The sequence below is a fragment of the Condylura cristata genome, unplaced genomic scaffold (assembly GCF_000260355.1).
Source record: "Condylura cristata isolate star-nosed mole 26May11 unplaced genomic scaffold, ConCri1.0 scaffold00005, whole genome shotgun sequence".
NCBI lineage: Eukaryota > Metazoa > Chordata > Mammalia > Eulipotyphla > Talpidae > Condylura > Condylura cristata.
The window spans coordinates 38146204-38164644 of NW_004567106.1; the positions used below are offsets into that span (position 1 = coordinate 38146204).

Below are 18441 nucleotides of genomic sequence, written 5' to 3' on the forward strand. Positions count from 1 at the left end.
ATACAAAGTAAACCTGAATATGTTTAGTGAAGTTATGACTGCTGAACTGTTTTTAGATCAGAGACAAATAGTGACTATTTTTAACTGTTTCCATGTAGGCAGTGAATTGTTTGCTGGACTCTATAGCGATTACTGGGGCAGAGATGCTGCAATATTCAGGAGTATGGGACGCCTAACCCACATTCGCACTGAGCATGATGATGAACGACTATTGAAAGGTAAGGTAGCAGGCGGAAGAGTGTGTAAATTAGAATGTAAACACGCCTAGAACTCATGGAAAACTTGCCCTTTTGATAGTAATAACAGTACCAATATAATTTATACTTTTACAAGTTCAGGATTTTTTTCTTAGCTATATGGATTAGTTTAATTATAAAATGGTATTACCTTCATAGAGATGCTTAAAAATCAGCATTTAAGTGAAGAAAACAAAACAAGTTCTCTAAATGTAAGGAAGTCCTTTTCATCCAGTAAGTTGTGTCTTCTCCTATTAAACGGTACAATTTTGGACAAATTGGTTGCTTTGCTTGCTTTTATAGGATCACCTTGCACATTATAGACAAAGAAGGAAAAATTACTAATCTTTTACTCAGAATTGTTTGCAAAGGAGAAAGTTTATATTTTGGTATATTGTTAGGATTAGGGACTAGAACATCATTTTATCATGAATACATCCATTATTTTCAGTTTTTTTCATTAATCCTTACAGTACACACCCCTTATTGTCATGTTATTAAAATGTGTAAATTTTATATCAATCAATTAACTTAGATAACTTACTTTATCTAAGTGAATTTTCTACTTTAATTTAAAAGTTCTTCCTTGAACTAGAATGACAGATAATTTATGAATTAAAAATAATGACAGTGATGGGAAGCCCATGGGGATTACAACTGAGAAGAAAAAAGGCACAAAATGATGTAAAAATAAAACTATTATATTATTTGAAAAATGATAGACTTCTTTTCTAAAATGTACTACCTAGATATAATGTTAGATTATCAAAATAATAGCCCCCAACTGTCCTTTGAATTTTTTCATTTATTATATAGCTTACACAAAATTGGTTTTCCTTCCCTGACTCTGTAAATTTTAAATTTTTAAATTTTTAAATATTTCTAAAATTTTTGATTTACAGAAAAAACATATCTACATAATTTTCAAAGTTTATTACAATATCTTGAGGAAAACATTTCTTCATAAAATGGTAAAAGTTGGGTCCTCCCTGCTGGCCCAACAGGTTAAGACCAGTACTGCAATCTAGCCACAGCCACTTCAATGCAAGTTCAATTGGTGGCCCCGGAGGTGACCCACATGGTGCAGCAGACTTAATGTTTTGCCTGCTGTTCCCCTCAGCAGTGTACATTTTCGATTTGCCTACTCTGCTCCCCACTCTGTCTCTGGTGAATCCTCTCACGACCCCTGCACCTCTGGCCTGTATCGCAGTTCTGTATGCATAAATAAATAAATCTTTTTAAAAAAAAGCGATAAAAGTTAAACATATACACTCATGTGATGTATGATTAATAGAAAACTTATTTGTTGTAATTAGTATTTCACCTTTTATTTTTTCTATAGAACCAAAATTTGTAGGTTCATATATGATACCTGACAATGAAGACAAAGATGACAACAAAATATATTTCTTTTTTACTGAGAAGGCCCTGGAGGCAGAAAACAATGCCCATGCAATTTATACCCGAGTCGGGAGACTTTGTGTGGTGAGGATTGCATTTCTCTCATTATACTTACTTATCTCATGATTTATGATACGTCTTTGTTGACTTTATAGTAGTTTTCTACTTTATAATATTTCTGGTATCTTGTAGACTAAAATGGTATTTACTCTCTAATCTTCTTATTTAGTCAAAGTTTTCTCTTAGAAGAGCTTTACATATTGCATAATTTTCTCCATTTCAAAGCTATGCTGAAAGAAATAGTCTATAGTCTAGATTTCTTCTGACACAGATGTGCATACCATCTAAAGAAAATTAATATAGTCCGATCTTTTTAATTTCTTTTAGTCCCCATTCTATGCTATAGATCTCAGGATTTCTGTGGTCAACTCTGTAGAAAGTGTCTTCAATTTGTTGAATGTATAGGTAGATTGTTTAGGAACATTAAAAACCAGATTAAGTAGAAATATATATTGAGAGAGTGTGCTAATATCTTGCAGATATACATTATTTAACATTGAATACATTAAAAAAGAGATTTAGGTTTATGTCCATGTGTGTCTATATATGTTTGTGAATGTGTATGTGTCTATTTACCTTCCTATCTGGTACATGTATATGTGTTCAACTATATATTGTGTGCTTGTTTGTGTGTGTATTTCCACCTTTATTTTTCTAGATGAAGCAAAATGAATGGATGCTTTCATATTTCTAAGATAAGGAGATTATTTCTGAGTAAAGTAACAAAGAATAGTGTATCATAAAACCCACTTCTTTATTTAGGACAGACTATTTTATTAACATTATTAAATGCCTATATTTAATGGACCAGAAGGAAGGCACACTAACAATGCAGATTGTGGATGCCTAAAGAAAAAAATTTATATGAAATTGATTCTGTGATATTTAAAAATTATGGTAAATTTTATACATTATGAAAAAGTTGAAACTTTCATTACACAAAACCATTATTGGTTAAAAGTTCTTTAGATGCCTATTTACCTGCTTTTTATTTTTCTCAGAATGATGTAGGTGGACAGAGAATACTAGTGAATAAGTGGACCACTTTCCTGAAAGCAAGATTGGTTTGCTCAGTACCAGGAATGAATGGAATTGATACATATTTTGATGAACTAGGTAATTACTGGGAGAATTCAGTTTTATTCATTCATTCATGTGTAACCTTTACTGTAGGACATATAAAACTTATTTTCTACAGTATTTGACTTCTATCTGACTGATTCTTCCTGATTTATTTGATTTTATTTTTATGAGGTAGCATTTGTTTGTAACACTGTATATTGTTGAAAGGTAGGATACATACCTCTTCAAAAACATGTTACCATACCATACACACCGCAAGGGCTCCATTATCCACCACCATAGTTCATGGGGCCCCCTCTACTCTCTGGTCTCCAGTATTCTCCCCATTGATTTTATAGTCATTCCTAGTTTTGTTTTTTTTTTTTTAATTTAGTTTTGTCTAAACCTTTGTTTATATTTCACATCAGAGTGACTCTATCCAATATCTGACTTCTTCCTTCTGACTTATTTTGCTTAACATAATCCTCTACAGTTCCATCCAGGTTGCTAGAAATGACAAGAGTTTCTATATTTGAAAGGGGAAAAAAAGGACCTAAGTAGTATTTCTTTGTGTACACATACAGATCATCTCTTGGAGCAAGTTTTTGTATTCTTTATTTTGGTCAGGTCCATTTGGGGGGAGCAAAGGAGTTGCAAGAACAAAAAGAAACATCTCAGTGTAGAGTCAATTCCTCTGGGTCTTTCCTTGAGGCTCAACTCAAAGTCACCCTGAATAGCTAAGCATTTCGTTCTGTTATGATTTGGTTTTATTGTGTGTGTATCGGAATTTGTATCATACAACCTACAGTGGAGTATAAACAATATTTTATGTCAATATATTCTCTTTATATGCAAAGAAGACAATTTTTAAGTAATGTAATGGTCTTTAATTTTTCAGAGGATGTTTTTATTCTGCATACTAGAGATCCTAAGAACCCAGTGATATTTGGACTCTTTAACACTACCAGGTGAGAAAGTTACATGATTAAATAAAAATATTATGAAACAGAAGATGCCTCACTCATTCATTGTGTATGTAATTTGAAAATATTATGTTCTGTTTGTCATTCTCATTTTCTGTATTTATTTTTGCAATTGGACTTACACTTATTACTTAAAAGATGTATCATTTTTTATTAAGGACAGTGGTTTGCAACATTCTACATGATTCAGAGGTACAGCTTCACATCTCTTCATATGTTTTACCACATCACACCCCTAACCAAGCAACCCATATTCCTCCACATAATCCATCGGGATCCCTACCTTCTTGCTCCTCATGCACACCCGCTCCTTCTGGTGATCTCAATTCTGCAATCAGGTTTTATTTAGTTTAGGTTTTATACTCAAATAAATAATGTTCCTTTGTTTCCCTGTATTCCATATGAGTGAAATCATCTTATATATATTTTTCCTTCTGACTTACTTTCCTTTTGTATTTAAAATCACACCCTCAACCCAGATCCTTACTTGTTTTTGATTGAATTACTCCAATATTTTCCTAATATCATCTCCTCTGATCTACAAGAGAGTGATTGTTTTCTTACATAATTCAGAAGATATTACTCCTTTGCTGTACAAATCTAGGATCATTCTTTTAATAATCAGAATTTTCTAAGTCAGGATTCAAGGCTTTTTATCAATTCTTATCCTCTTACCTTTGGAAGTTTCTCCTGTAAGCTCTTTAATACTCTACTTTTGACAAGATAATACCTTAACAGTATCCCACTGTCTATTTTGATATTCCCCACCCCTAGATTTTATTTATCCATTACTTCTGCTTGAAATGATTTTCTCTCCAACACTGATTTATATCAGTTCTTGTCAACATTTTCAAGAAACACTGCTTTATTCTTTAAACATAAAGCATTTTGCTAACTGCTTTATTCTGGTTGTCCAGTTTCTGTGTAGATTCATAGTGAAAACACCTTTATGATTTACCCTCAATGTTCACATTTAAATAAGTTTCCCTTAGGTCTTATAGGCTATTACTTTTCTCTCTCCTTTTTTTTTTTTTTTTTTTTAAGATTTATTTATTTGTACATACAGAACTGGGATTACATGCCAGAGGCTCAGGGGCGGTGAGAGGATTCACCAGAGACAGAGTGGGGAGCAGAACAGGCAGATCTACGAAGTACACTGCTGAGGGGAGCAGTGGGTGGGTCTGCCACGCCATGTGGTCACATGCGGGGCAGGCGGGAATCGAACTCTTGCGGAAGTGGCTTTAGCTTCTCAGTGCTGTGCTTTAACCCGCTGCGCCACCAGGGAGGGCCCTACTTTTCTCTTTTTACATTCTTTTGTATTCATGGATGAGTACAGGGAAAACTAATCGAATAATAAATTTTGTGTGCTGATACATGAATTAACAGATATTATTATAATCAATTTTAGTTGAAACTACATGATAGCATAATGGATGTCTGAGATTTTAATGTCAAGAAGAGTTTATATATGCTTACATATGTAGCATCTAATATGTGTACCTTTACAACACACACACACACACATATAATTTCTTGAATGTCATTACCAATAAGGTCGGTTTGAGGTGAGGTGACTAGAATGAGAAATACAGAGATACCTCCGTTCTCTGGGTAGGAATAGAGTGATATTTTTCAGGTGCTCTGGCATTACAGTGACTTTAAGCTGTTATATAGTTATCTTGTTTGTGTACATTCTTTCTACAGTGCTTTTTTTTTTTTAATTTAACAGGTGACTTCTCATGTTTATTTTTGAAAAAGGACAGTAAAGCTGCTTCGACATTTATCCCACTATTTTAAAAAAGATTTATTTATTTATGCATACAGAACCGGGGTACAGGCCAGAAGTGCAGGGACAGTGAGAGGCTTCACCAGAGACAGAGTGGAGAGCAGAACAGGCCGACTGACAAAATACACTGCTGAGGGGAGCAGTGGGCGGGTCAAGAGAGGTCTGTGGTGCCATGAGGGTCACCTCCAGGGCTGGGGATCGAACTCATGCTGAAGTGGCTTTAGCTTCATAGTGCTGTGCTTTAACTTGCTGTACCACCAGGGTAGGCCCTCTATCCCACTATTTTAAGGAGACCTTTCTTCAGCAGAGAAACATGGAAACAATTTTTCTGTCAATTATTTCTTTATACAAAAAAAGTAGTAAATGTAGATTGTTATCACAGTCCATAGAAAGTCTACTTTTCCTTATTTAATTTTCTTCCTGATGCCAGTGAAGAATTTACACATTGAATGATAATTCCATGGCATTCAATGATAAATTCAGGTTATGAGATGTTCAGGATAGCTTTTTTTATAGCTTGTTCTGAGCAGTTTATAAGCCATTTTCTTAAATGATGACATTATGGGTCTGCCTGAGATTTCAGACATGATGTTACTTTTTTCCATAATTTCAATTTTTACTGTTCGATTTTTATCTAAATCTGGAAAGAAGACTCACCAGCTGTTACCTTACATAAATGTTGATACTCATCACATGTTGATCAAAGGTTTATTGCCTTTTAGTTGGGAGACATCTCTGATTTTCTCACTATCAGAGACATTACCAATTGCTTCAAGATGTGTAATAAAATGTGTGAATTGATGTCCTGAGACAGTAGCATGACTGCTGCCCCACAGGTGTCTCAGAGTGTAGGAAATTTTACACTTATAAAGACCTTTGTATTTTGCACAGAACTTTCACAAACATTAACTGTTTTATGAGTCAAAATAATTGTGATTCTCATCATAAAGAAGCTGGGGAAATGTGGATTTCACTTAGATCATGCCAAATTAAGAAATATGGCCAGATACTTATTTAAAGCTTTTTAAAAGTCCTTTTGCAGAACATTATTCCAAATGCCCTCAGTAAAACTTCTTGTAGTTAACCAACTACTATCTTGATCATCAACAAATAGAACATTTATCAGACGAAAAGTCAGTTGCTACTAGTTCTGAAAGTAAGGAATCTTACTTTAATAATATAAGCTTTTTCCCAAAATTAATTCAGTTCATCTCAATTATCTTCTGCTACTGTCCTGTTTTCAGTGACTTATAGGAAAGAATATATTGTAAGTTTAATGTCTTCCATACCCAAGCTAAAGAATGGAACAAAGCCTCAGATTTGCATGAGAATTTAAATTGTTCTTTTAACATATGCCCTGTGATTTATAATAAAATTTAAATAGAATTTGCATTAACATTATGGAGATTAGGAGAAACACTGTCGACTCAGAAGATAGAACCATACATATGAAGACACTAATTTTAAGATAAATAACTATTATACTTGGGAATGATTCTTTTAATATTTTTAATACCAGATCTTAAAATATAAACCTACTATATAATAATAATAAGTTAGTGAAATATTGTTATGATTCTAAGAATATCATTCTCAATTTACATTAATAAATAAAGTTGTTAAGTTTGGGAGTTTTAATACCTGAAATAATATAATAACTAATATTTCTATAATATCCTGTGCTTAAGAGATTGTAACATTGTATGTAAACGACTCAGTCTTTATGTAGTCTGAAAATTTTGATTCGGTGATAGTCATAGTTCCAGAATAGTAATTCTTTTTTTTTTTTTTCCAGTAATATCTTTAGAGGGCATGCTATATGTGTCTATCATATGTCCAGCATCCGAGCAGCTTTTAATGGGCCATATGCACACAAGGAAGGGCCTGAATACCACTGGTCGCTCTATGAAGGAAAAGTTCCTTATCCAAGGCCTGGTTCTGTAAGTTTAGACATCTATCAAAGTATACTTGTTTTTTAAAGGCTCTTTTAACAATATTTTATCCACTATTATAGATGCATCGCAAAACTTTGCATTAAGTACTTAAGAAGTTCTACACCTAAAAATATTACTTGCATCACAAAGAAATACCACTCCTCATATCTAGTTGTATTCTTATTTATTGAAAAAAATATCATCTATGTTGTATATATCTTAGTAGCATTACAAAGTATGTATTATCATGGGCGCTTTAACTAGCTCCAACGAAAATTTTATTTTTAAGGGCAATGATGAATACATCCAATAACATGAGCATCATATTCCTCTTAGCCTCTTCAGAAGAACTGGTAATTTCCCAAGCAAGGTGATGTTACCAAATTTTTATAATCAAATGTTTGTGTCAGCCTCATTCTCCCCTAAGTCAGATTTCCCCTTTATTTCCTACTTTTAAAACATCAGAAAAGATTTCCTCTGCCCCCTCAGAATACTTAGCACCTCATTTAATGTCCTTGCTGGCCTCCTATAGGAAACGTGCCAACTGAAAAGTGTTGCTGGAGTACTGAAAGTTCTACCTCTTGCCTCTGAACTGGTGCTACTAAAATATCCCCAGCTGGTTATCCAAACTTTTTTCCTTAATAACATATTTCAAAATAATGATGACAATTAAAAAAAATGATGATAATGATTTTTCTGTCATAGGTGGGGAAAATGTAGGATCATTGTGTGTACTACATGGGCCCTGGAGAATAAACATTTAACTTGTCATTCAAGTCACAGTCTCCGTTTTTATGAGCAGCTGGTGGAACCCATCACTATGCTGTTTGCACAAGTACTTGCAAGTCAAGTAAAACTGTTTTTGCAGAGCCAAAATCAAACTGGAAACAAACCTTACCTCCATTAACAAGTGTAAGGCTTTGCCATTTCAATCTTTCTCTCACTAACTTAAAATTATTACTTCCAGTAAGACATAAAGTATATTTTATTTCACTCTATTGGTTGAAATTGCAATTTAAATGGAGAAAACCCACTCCTGTGGCTTTGCTGGAAATGCCTCTTGAAACCGCATGGTCTTAAAGGAGATTTGGAGGAAGTGACTGGTTACTGAACTGCTTCCAGGCTGGTCCAAAATGTTTCCAATTATATATTCTGAAAGTACGCTCAAGTGAAAAATTCATGCTAAATTAAGAAATATGGCCTGATTTTTTGAAAAACAAACCATTAAAAATGTCCTTGTAGCAGAATCTGATTACGAAACTACTCTACTTATACTCTAAAGTGGAAAATTTTTATCAAGATAATCATTGCAATTGCTGTTGGTTCTAGAGGAAAATACGCAAAATGAGGGAGCTCTTAATAATGGGCATGAATGAATATAGTTAAAAGTGTTCCAAGAAGTAACTTAGGTGCCATTGAACATTTATTTTTAGAGTCAGTGATTTGAGAATTGGAGCATGCTATAGCAAATGTTTCTGGTTTTCTCAATTCATTGATTCAAATCCATACAAAAATAATGCAAATTTGTACAGATTACAGTAGACCAAAGAGGATTATTTTTCCTTCAGTAATTAATGATGATGGAATGTTAAGGTTCAGTTACAGCACTACAATTCTGTAGGCACTGAGCCAATTGCAACCACCACCCATCATGTAATAGTTTCAATAATAGGGAGCTGTTTTGTTGAATTATGATCCCTAACTAGATGGGAAGATTCTATACAACAAAGATAAGTTTTGCTTTGCTATGAAAAACTTATTGTTAACTTTCAAAATTTAATTTACAATGTAACACTACATTTCAGAAAATTGGGAAAACAATCCAAGTATTTATAGTTTTTTTACTATCTCCATACAGTCCCAATATTAAACATACATCATATTTCCAGAATTTAACTGTTTCATTTATTTCTAGTATGCATATTGGAAATCATTTAGTCTTTCCTTGAAGGCTTTAATGCAGGCTTCCTTTTTGTAATGAAGAATACATGTTTACCTAACATTCTCAATGCCTAGTTAATGGACTGGACACATCCAGTTTTCCAATTTTTCTGATATTTGGTTATAAATTGGCTTTTTAGATTTAAGAAAGAAAATAATTGCTCCTCCACTTTTATTTCAGTGTGCTAGCAAAGTGAATGGAGGGAGGTACGGAACAACCAAAGACTATCCTGATGATGCCATCCGATTTGCCAGAAGCCATCCACTTATGTACGAGCCTATAAAACCTGCGCATAAGAAACCAATACTGGTAAAAACCGATGGAAAATATAACCTGAATCAAATAGCGGTGGATCGAGTAGAAGCTGAGGATGGCCATTATGATGTCCTTTTTATTGGAACAGGTAAAAGATTAGAAAGTACTCAGAGACATTTAAGTTTATTCTTAAAATCTATAACTTTCTTAATATTTTTTTTTAAAACATACCCACAAATCTACTGTTGGTCCAGTTGTCTGTCTGTAAACTACTCATTCACTGTAGGGCAAGAGAGGTTTGGGGGGCAGTTATAGCACTCAATTCCCGATGCATGGTCTATACTTAATACATTTGAATAAATAATAAGTGGAGGAGTGAATAATTGGTTTTAATCATGTCCTGTACCTTTCCCAAAGTAAGTAGGGTGCCATGACCAGAATGATTCTTTTAGTCATCCAGATCCATTGCCTCCTTTGTTTGCTTAGTCATATCTCAGAATTGTTCAACAGCTTGGGACCAGCTTTCTCTAAATCTATACTCACAATAATGCTTTCAGGCCTTACAAATCAGCCATTTGTTCCAAATAGACCAAGTGTAACTATAATAGAGGTAAATGTTTAAACCAAAGCTATAATACCATGCTTTAATAAACACTGTAATAGATATGCTAAAAGGAAAGTTGTCAAATAAATTTCTAATTTCAGCCAATGCTATTAGATCTGACTTGTGGGGGAAAACTTGGAATTATTTTGTATGCAGAGCAATTTCTGTCAAGTACTTTAAATTTCTACCACCATTTAAAAAGTCTTTAAAGTGGCCACTTCTTTGTTTTTTCCTTATGTATCACAGTTATTGCTATAGAGTTGCCATTAATAAGAATGAGCATTCTACCATATATTAACCACCATATATAATCTATAATTCCAAAGAGATGTTAAAACATGCTCAGATTAAAAATCAGATGTAATATCAGAAGTGGTGCTTGGGTTTCTCCAGTAACATTGTTTTAAATAGATTTAAGTACTGATGTTACAGGGCAACCCAGCATGAACTGGGCTGCCTGTCTATGAGTCCTCACCCTTCTGCTTAAAATTTAATTGTACTGCAGGCACACACAAAAAGGGTCAATAATGGGTTTATTTACAAAAGGGGAAAGGAAAAGGAACAACCCAGGGAAAGAGAGAGATACAAGGTAACTAGAACATCCTACCAGCTCCACTGACTTGGAACTCAAGTAACACGCTTAATAGCCACCAGCCACGTGGTCCCAAGAGAGAAAACATAGAAAATGGCCCCTACATATATCTCCTCCAAAGTCCCAGAATGCCTGCTTAGCCCCATCCTTGAGACCTCGCAGTTGTCTCTTTGGTACTGCTGGGAATTGTAGTTTGCAATCACTGAAGTAAAGGGTGGGTGAAGTCCAGAAAGCTGGAGTAAGGGGTGGAGTCCAGAAAACTCTGCAGAGTTCCTTTAGTCCATCCTTTCCCCCTAACACTGACACATTTAAATGATTTCCAGAAATTAATTTCTTAGTACAGGCTGTATTTTATTCATTTATTTTAGTAAGTTAATGTTAATAATATGATCTGCACTGTGGAGCTGAGATGAACAAAGTATCAGATTTCTTCAAGAAACTTAAAATTACTTGGCCACAAATTCTCTCTTAGTGACTTCCAGCACCTCAGATGTGCTTATTTTTTCCTGAGTTATTTTTCTAGCATTATAACAAAGTATTATTATGAACAAATAATATTTATATTTTTACTAAATTTAAAATTTTTTATCAGAAGTTACAAGCCCAAAATATCATAAATAGATGGTATTTTGATCTATAAATGCACATTTATAAATTTATTGACAATTATGATCAGTGGTATACAGAATGGCTTACTGTATGTACTTAAAATTTCATCATATTGTGTATATTTATATATGCTTTATGTGTATCATATATGGACCTATAAAAATACACACACAAACACATACACACACATGAAATTTTCCACAGCATATTCCTTAGAAAATTTCCTAAAAGTAAAGGTATAGTTTCTTATCAAGAAGGTAGCTTGAGGTAAAAATTTTACTTTCATTTTACATCTTAAATCTTAGATAATTTGTCATCTGTCTTACATTCCATTAATATCAAAAGACATTTTGACTGCCGAACCTTTAATTGGGTTTTTCGATTAAACTATTTGAAACCAAATTATATAGTGCTTGGTCTTAATATTTGGCTAGGCATATTAAATTAAATTGTTGCTAATTGAAATGTGATTATATTGTAAGTCATGTTATATAGCTAGCAGTGTTTAGATGTTTCATGTATCTAACTTTCATTTCTTATTTGAAACCATAGTCCCTATAAGTGTTAATTGGTTGAAATCTATTCAACAAAGCTTCTAGTTTATCTCTCTCAATCTTTTATTTTCTTTCTTACAGATAATGGAATTGTGTTGAAAGTGATCACAATTTATAACCAAGAAACAGAGTCAATGGAAGAAGTAATTCTGGAAGAACTTCAGATATTCAAGGTATTTTTTTTCAGACAATTTTAAGTGAATTATAAATAGGGAAAATATTATGTCATTTTTTTCTAGCAGGAATGTTAGGAATTCAGAGTTAACTGTAAGTGAGATGTGATTTAAATTCCTGATGCATTATTTGTTTACCATAGATTTTCAAATGAGGAAACTAATATGTGAATTCCAGAATTTTTATCATCATAGTCACATCTTGCACAAAGGTGCTATCAATACTGATATTTAAAAAAGCGGTACGTTACACATTGTGGAATTTGTAGTGTGACAAGTGTACTGCTTTTTGTTATAGTTTATCAATTATACAAATAATCTGCTCAAAAGGAGAAGTCCAAAATAATATTGGAAACAGTTGTACACACACACAGACAGTGTCATGTTGAAGGCTGTGATGGTCTTTTAACTGAACACTCAAGTAGTAAATACTGACCATTGACCCTGGGAAGCACAGTGTTAGGTCTGTCCACAACAATTTTGGCAACTATGTGGTATATAGCTTTGAAGACACCTCACTTGCTGTATACAGTTGGGTGATTAACAACAAGCTTATGCCCAACAGTACTGTATCTCATGCCTGGACAAATAAGATCGGTCACAACATTTCTCAATATCACATCCTTTTGGAGCTTAGAGCACTAGACCACACTTCAGCACTATGCTGAGGGCCATTTTAAGCATTAACATCTCCCCAAAAGGCACCAGAAATGTGGCATTACATAGATCGTGAGTAAGAAATGCATTTACAATGTGAGGACTGAAAGAAGACAGTGAAATATCACTTGATTGACTGCAACAGGGAACATGGACAGGGGCATCTTAAGTGCTTTATCATTACCTAGGCCTGTGTCAGTGGCCACAGAGCACTTCAAGCCTTGGTATCAGGATTCCAAGCAAAGGTTAGTGAGCAGGCACATTTGCAAATGTGCAGTCTGCCAACAGTGAAGATCAATTGCAGATGTACACATGTTTGTATGTGACAATTTTTTATTGATGAAAAATCATTTGTCTTGGGTCTCCTGGAGATTAGATTCCTCATGGCCACAACTATAGCTAATCACATTCCTGTCTCAACCAGAGCAGATATGTTTTTGTTTATTTTGCATTTGCATCTCTATGTAAAATTTTAATTCAGGTTAGGAACCAAAGTTTAGCTCTAATGTGGATGCAACCACATGTACCATACTGTCTCCTATGAACCCCTAAGAAATATTGTGCCTAAGTAAATGCAGGTACTTTGCATGCAAAAAAGGTTCTGTCATTTAACATATTTTAATGAAAAAAAACCAAAAGCCCAACACAGAAACAAACTTTCTTTTTCAAAGACTAATTTTTTTAAAGGGCAATTATCCCACCTGTTTGTTGCTTGTACACTTGCAAAGTTGATCTGAGTGTTTGATGCTCCTTAGAGACACTCTCATCTGAATCACTGTCCTTAGAATATCACATAGGTTCTCAAAACTGTGCAGTAGATCCTCTTTACTGTGACATAGCACTAAGACAGTAGGGTTATTCATCTTGTTCAAAGCATCTTGGGTTCATAGTGGTTGACCCTGATAACCAACAGAAAAGTGCTGTTTAGTTTTGGGTTAAATCAATTAATGAGCACTTGGTGCATTAGAAATATGATAGAATTTCCATATCTTTATATTGTGAAACCAAAATTTATTTCTAGCATTTTAAAATTTGCAATTTCTTTTAGCACTTCAACTTTTTATTTTATACTATTTTCATTTGTCATTCATTTATAGAGCTACATAGCTTTCAGGGTACATCTTTACATCTCCATATGTGTACATGCTTCACTCACCCACAGTGTTCACTCTAATATCTCAACTGCTTCAGACAAAAGAACACTCCGTTATTTTATTTAAAGATTTTTGAGTTTCCAAAGCACAAGTCATATTCAAATACAAACATAAAGTTACATTTCAAGGACAAATAGTAACTTGCTTGGAGTACTCACAGCTTTTCTCATCTAGTAATTTGTTCCACTCCATTAGACAAGAATTTTTAAAAGAAAGCTATATTTTAATTTAATTATATTTGCATATTTGATTTATTGAAATGGAAACTATACACTCTTCGTATAGAACTTCATACTACTTGAAAGATTTCAGGTAATTTGCAACCATATTAAGGTATGTGCCTATAATTCCTTTTTCTTAAAAGGGGACATTTTTTTTTCAGGATCCAGTGCCTATTATTTTTATGGAGATTTCATCGAAGAGAGTAAGTGTGTGTGTGTGTGTGTTTTATGTGAGTTAAAGTGAAAGGATAAAGAACACATGTACTTATATATCAATAAGCTACAGTTTTATTCTAATAAAAATGTATACTGAATTATATATGCTAGAATTCATTTTCGTCTTCTAGAAAGGTAGAGATAGATTTATATTTTACAGTCATTATAGGACATTATTCCATAATTATTTTCTTTCTGATGTTTTTGAAGTAATAATGGCAGTAACGGTAATAAAGTATACAGCGAAACACCAGCCTTCATTTCACACTACTGGAATAAGTTTGTGAAGTAAATTTCTCTGGTGACTGCCTCTATATATCTTCAAATTTATTTATAAATGACCTTTTATATTTAGGCAAAAGGGGGCATACAAAGTTAGTTTTCCTACTACTTGTCTTTTGTAGTTAAAAATGTGTCTTAACAGTTTATTCCAACTTTCTATGCCTATATCACACTTCCAAGTATTATAGGTCAGCATTCAAAGGCTCATTTGCTTATTCAATCTCTCATCTGATGTCCCCATAGATGTTTAAAGAAACCCTAAACTGTTAAATGATGTAAGTATTTTGCTGCTTGCATAGTGAATAAAAGACTCAGCTGCTTGATTTTTTGTTAAGCTCTCTTTAGTGAGTTTGGCACTTCTCCCACTAAGTCTGTAAAGGTTTCCTCAAGTCTTGAAAAATGAAGATATCAGTATTACCATTATCAATCTTGAGCAACTGTGGTAATTTAAGCAAATTTCATGGAGGTGGCTGTGAAAAATATGAAAACCTAGATGTTAGATATAAGAGCTCAGTGCAAGTTCTGTTCATTTCTGTGAGTGACTTCTCTCTTCTTTAATTTCTGTAGCAACAGCTGTATATTGGCTCTCCGTCTGCCGTGGCCCAGGTCAGGTTCCATCAGTGTGACATGTATGGAAGTGCTTGTGCTGACTGCTGCCTGGCTCGAGACCCTTACTGCGCCTGGGACGGCATATCCTGTTCCCGTTATTACCCCACAGGTACACATGCAAAAAGGTGAGACAGAGTCTTCCAGGTAATACCTCCGTTGTTAAAGCACCATCACTTCTCCTCCCCCCCACACACACACATTCTGAACGCATTCCATAAAAATAACCATGTTCTTATTTTTTTTTTAAATAAATCATTATGGTCCTGTCTTGTTCATAATAGACATTTTGAACACTGGGATTTTTCCTGAAAATAACTTCTATGGATTTTTTTTTTTCCATAGACTGGAACTGAGAACACTGTTGGTTTTTATTTTTCCCACCCAACTTTGAGTCAGTTCTATCCCCACCCCTGAAATTTTTGCTTCAAGACATGAAACCAGACTAGATAAACTTAAAATGGAGAAATGGCAAGGCACCACACATGAGGGATTCAAGGACTTAAAAGGAAAATAAATAAATTCTAAAATACATCATGCTTTTTGCCTTATGTCCTCTCCACCAGCTGGTCTTCATTTATTTCATTTTGAAAGTGAATATTTTAACTCCTAGGCAAATGCATGACCTATATAATTAATGAAACATGTGATTTAATTCAACACAAATGAAAGGTTCTTAAAGACCTCCAAACTAATGTCTACAGTTCAGTAAGATCATTGCCACTTGTTAGAGAAGGCAAGTTCCAGGATTCTTTTAACAGATCCTGAGATACAGAAAGTATTTTTAAGTAGAAGATATCTTTACTTGGACCTTGTAAAATTATGCATTCTTTGGGGAAGAACACAAGGGGAAATATTCATCTTGTCATAGAATGGGTATTGATTTTTTTCTCTTAATGAAGTGATAAAGAGAATAGAAAGCAAAAACATAAACTACATGCAGTTTCCTTATAGAAAAACAACATTATTAATTATTCTTGCTCTTCTACTCTGGATGACTTTTAAAAACCTTTTCAGATTTTAATTTCACCCAAGTTAATATAGTTGTTCTATAGACTCACATATATTATAAATTACATTTAAAAACCCCTTAGATTTTAATTCAAAACTTTGATAATCTGACCTTAGCTAAATTAACTTTCCCAGTAATTATTTAAACAAAAGATAGAAGAAGAGGCGAAACAGGGTAGGGCACAGCATTGCAAACTAGCTGTAGTCACTTCAGTGCTAGTTTGATCCCAGCCCTGGAGGTGATCAACATAGCCCGGTAGACCTCTCCTGACACACCGGCTGCTTCCTTCAGCAGTGTACTTCCTCAATTTGCCTGTTCTGCTCCCCACTCTTTCTCTGTTGAAGCCTTTCATTGCCCATAAGCAAATAGAGAAAAAAAATGTTTTGAAAGGACATTTTAAACAAAATTAATTTAAATATAATTAGTAAACTAATACCAACTTAATAATCAATTGTTATTAAACAATTGAGCAAATTAATTGATTTTATACAAATGCTTACTGATATTTGAAAGCGCTTGAAGAATGCAGCTATTATTATTTGAAAGTGTGACTCTATGGCAAATAATGCTTTATGTGCCAGGAACATGCAGCTAGAAGAGACCAGAACCCAAATTAGTGGATGGAAATGTAAAAAAGGATGCAAGGAGCTTGCTGCTTGGCGCTTACTGTATGTAAGATACTAGACTAGGTGCAGTATACATAATATGATATTTAATTCTTAAAATAACCCAAACTTTGAGCTCAGTTTTGCAAGTGAGAATATAGGGAAGTTCCAATTAAAGTTCAAAAAAATTGTTTGTACATCATTATAAAATGTCCAAGGAAAATTGTGCAGTTACATAACAGGAATAAAGCATGAAGACCTACAGGTAGAAATGAAATTTTACTAAAAATAATAAAATTATTGTATTGTTATTGGCAACAATAAAAATGTTTGCAAGTGCCCTCCCTGGTGGCACAACTGATTAAGATGCAGCACTGCAAGCTGGCCACAGCCACTTCAATGCAAGTTCAACCCACAGCCCTGGAGGTGATCCACATGGCGCGGCAGACCTCTCCTGACCCGCTGCTGCTTCCCTCAGCAGTGTACTTTGTCCATCTGCCTGTTGTGCTCCCCGCTCTGTTTCTGGTGAAGTCTCTCACTGCCCTGCACCTCTGGCTTATACCCCAGTTCTGTATGCATAAATAAATAAATCTTTAAAAAGAAATGTTTGCAAGGCTTACATCAAATTCTTATGAATAACAAGGGTTTATATTGGACATAGAATAGAGATAATGATTTTTGACTAAGCAGTTTCCCATAGATAAATATTTCCTGCTATTAGATGCATCTTACAAGACTATTAAATCACAAGCTTGGTAATATATTTAAAAGGAGGGGATGAAACAGTTATTTAGAAAAAGTTCAATAAATGGGTAAAATCATAGACAGGAAGGACTGAAATGCTGGAGTCAGAAGCCGCTCTTGTAAATGAATTAGTTCAGTTCAGTGACATGTAATAGAGATCTTTGAGTGGTGTCAGATTCTTTTGAATATCACCCACCCCTACAGGGGAACTTTTTGGATAAGTTCCAGCACATGAAGGGAAAACAGTTTGCTTTTATAGCAGATCGTTTTTACTTCAGACCTGACTTGTACCAGAAATTGAAAACTGGTCATTAAAATAAATACTTTTCTGTTCACAGAGTGAAAATGAGTCAACAGAGGAAAAGCATTAATTCACCATCCAAGCCACTTGTTTAAAATAGTCTTCCAAAGTACACTATAATTTATAGAGCTAGGTTCTTTCCTTCCCTTTTCTCTTGTATTTTGTCTATTACCAGTGTTTTCTTAAAAAATTTCTAAGGCAGGAGATATAAGAAAAATATACGACTTTGAGAATAAAAGGTTACTTTTCTTAACCTTTTAAATACCTGCCTAATACAGTCTCTTGAAAGACTGAAGTGAAGGATAGCTATATTAGGATCACATAAAATGATCTGGAACCTTGGTAGAGGATGTGATTTTTCTGTTTAAATGCATGTTTCCAATGCTTGAAATAAGTCTTTTGCTTGCTTATTATTATTCACATTGCTTATCTAAAGTCATCGGATAGCGATT

General features: G+C 34.0%; 1 protein-coding gene across 1 annotated transcript in view; it reads left to right on the top strand.

Moving 5' to 3' along the window:
* SEMA3E (sema domain, immunoglobulin domain (Ig), short basic domain, secreted, (semaphorin) 3E) overlaps positions 1 to 18441 on the top strand; it is a 222076-nt gene that overhangs the window by 179230 nt on the left and 24405 nt on the right. Inside the window, exons 6-14 of the mRNA XM_004676887.2 lie at positions 99 to 218; positions 1579 to 1721; positions 2699 to 2813; positions 3658 to 3727; positions 7324 to 7468; positions 9585 to 9807; positions 12100 to 12191; positions 14385 to 14426; positions 15289 to 15455. Coding sequence (XP_004676944.1) covers positions 99 to 218; positions 1579 to 1721; positions 2699 to 2813; positions 3658 to 3727; positions 7324 to 7468; positions 9585 to 9807; positions 12100 to 12191; positions 14385 to 14426; positions 15289 to 15455 — 1117 coding nt within the window. The remainder of the gene's footprint in view (positions 1 to 98; positions 219 to 1578; positions 1722 to 2698; positions 2814 to 3657; positions 3728 to 7323; positions 7469 to 9584; positions 9808 to 12099; positions 12192 to 14384; positions 14427 to 15288; positions 15456 to 18441) is intronic.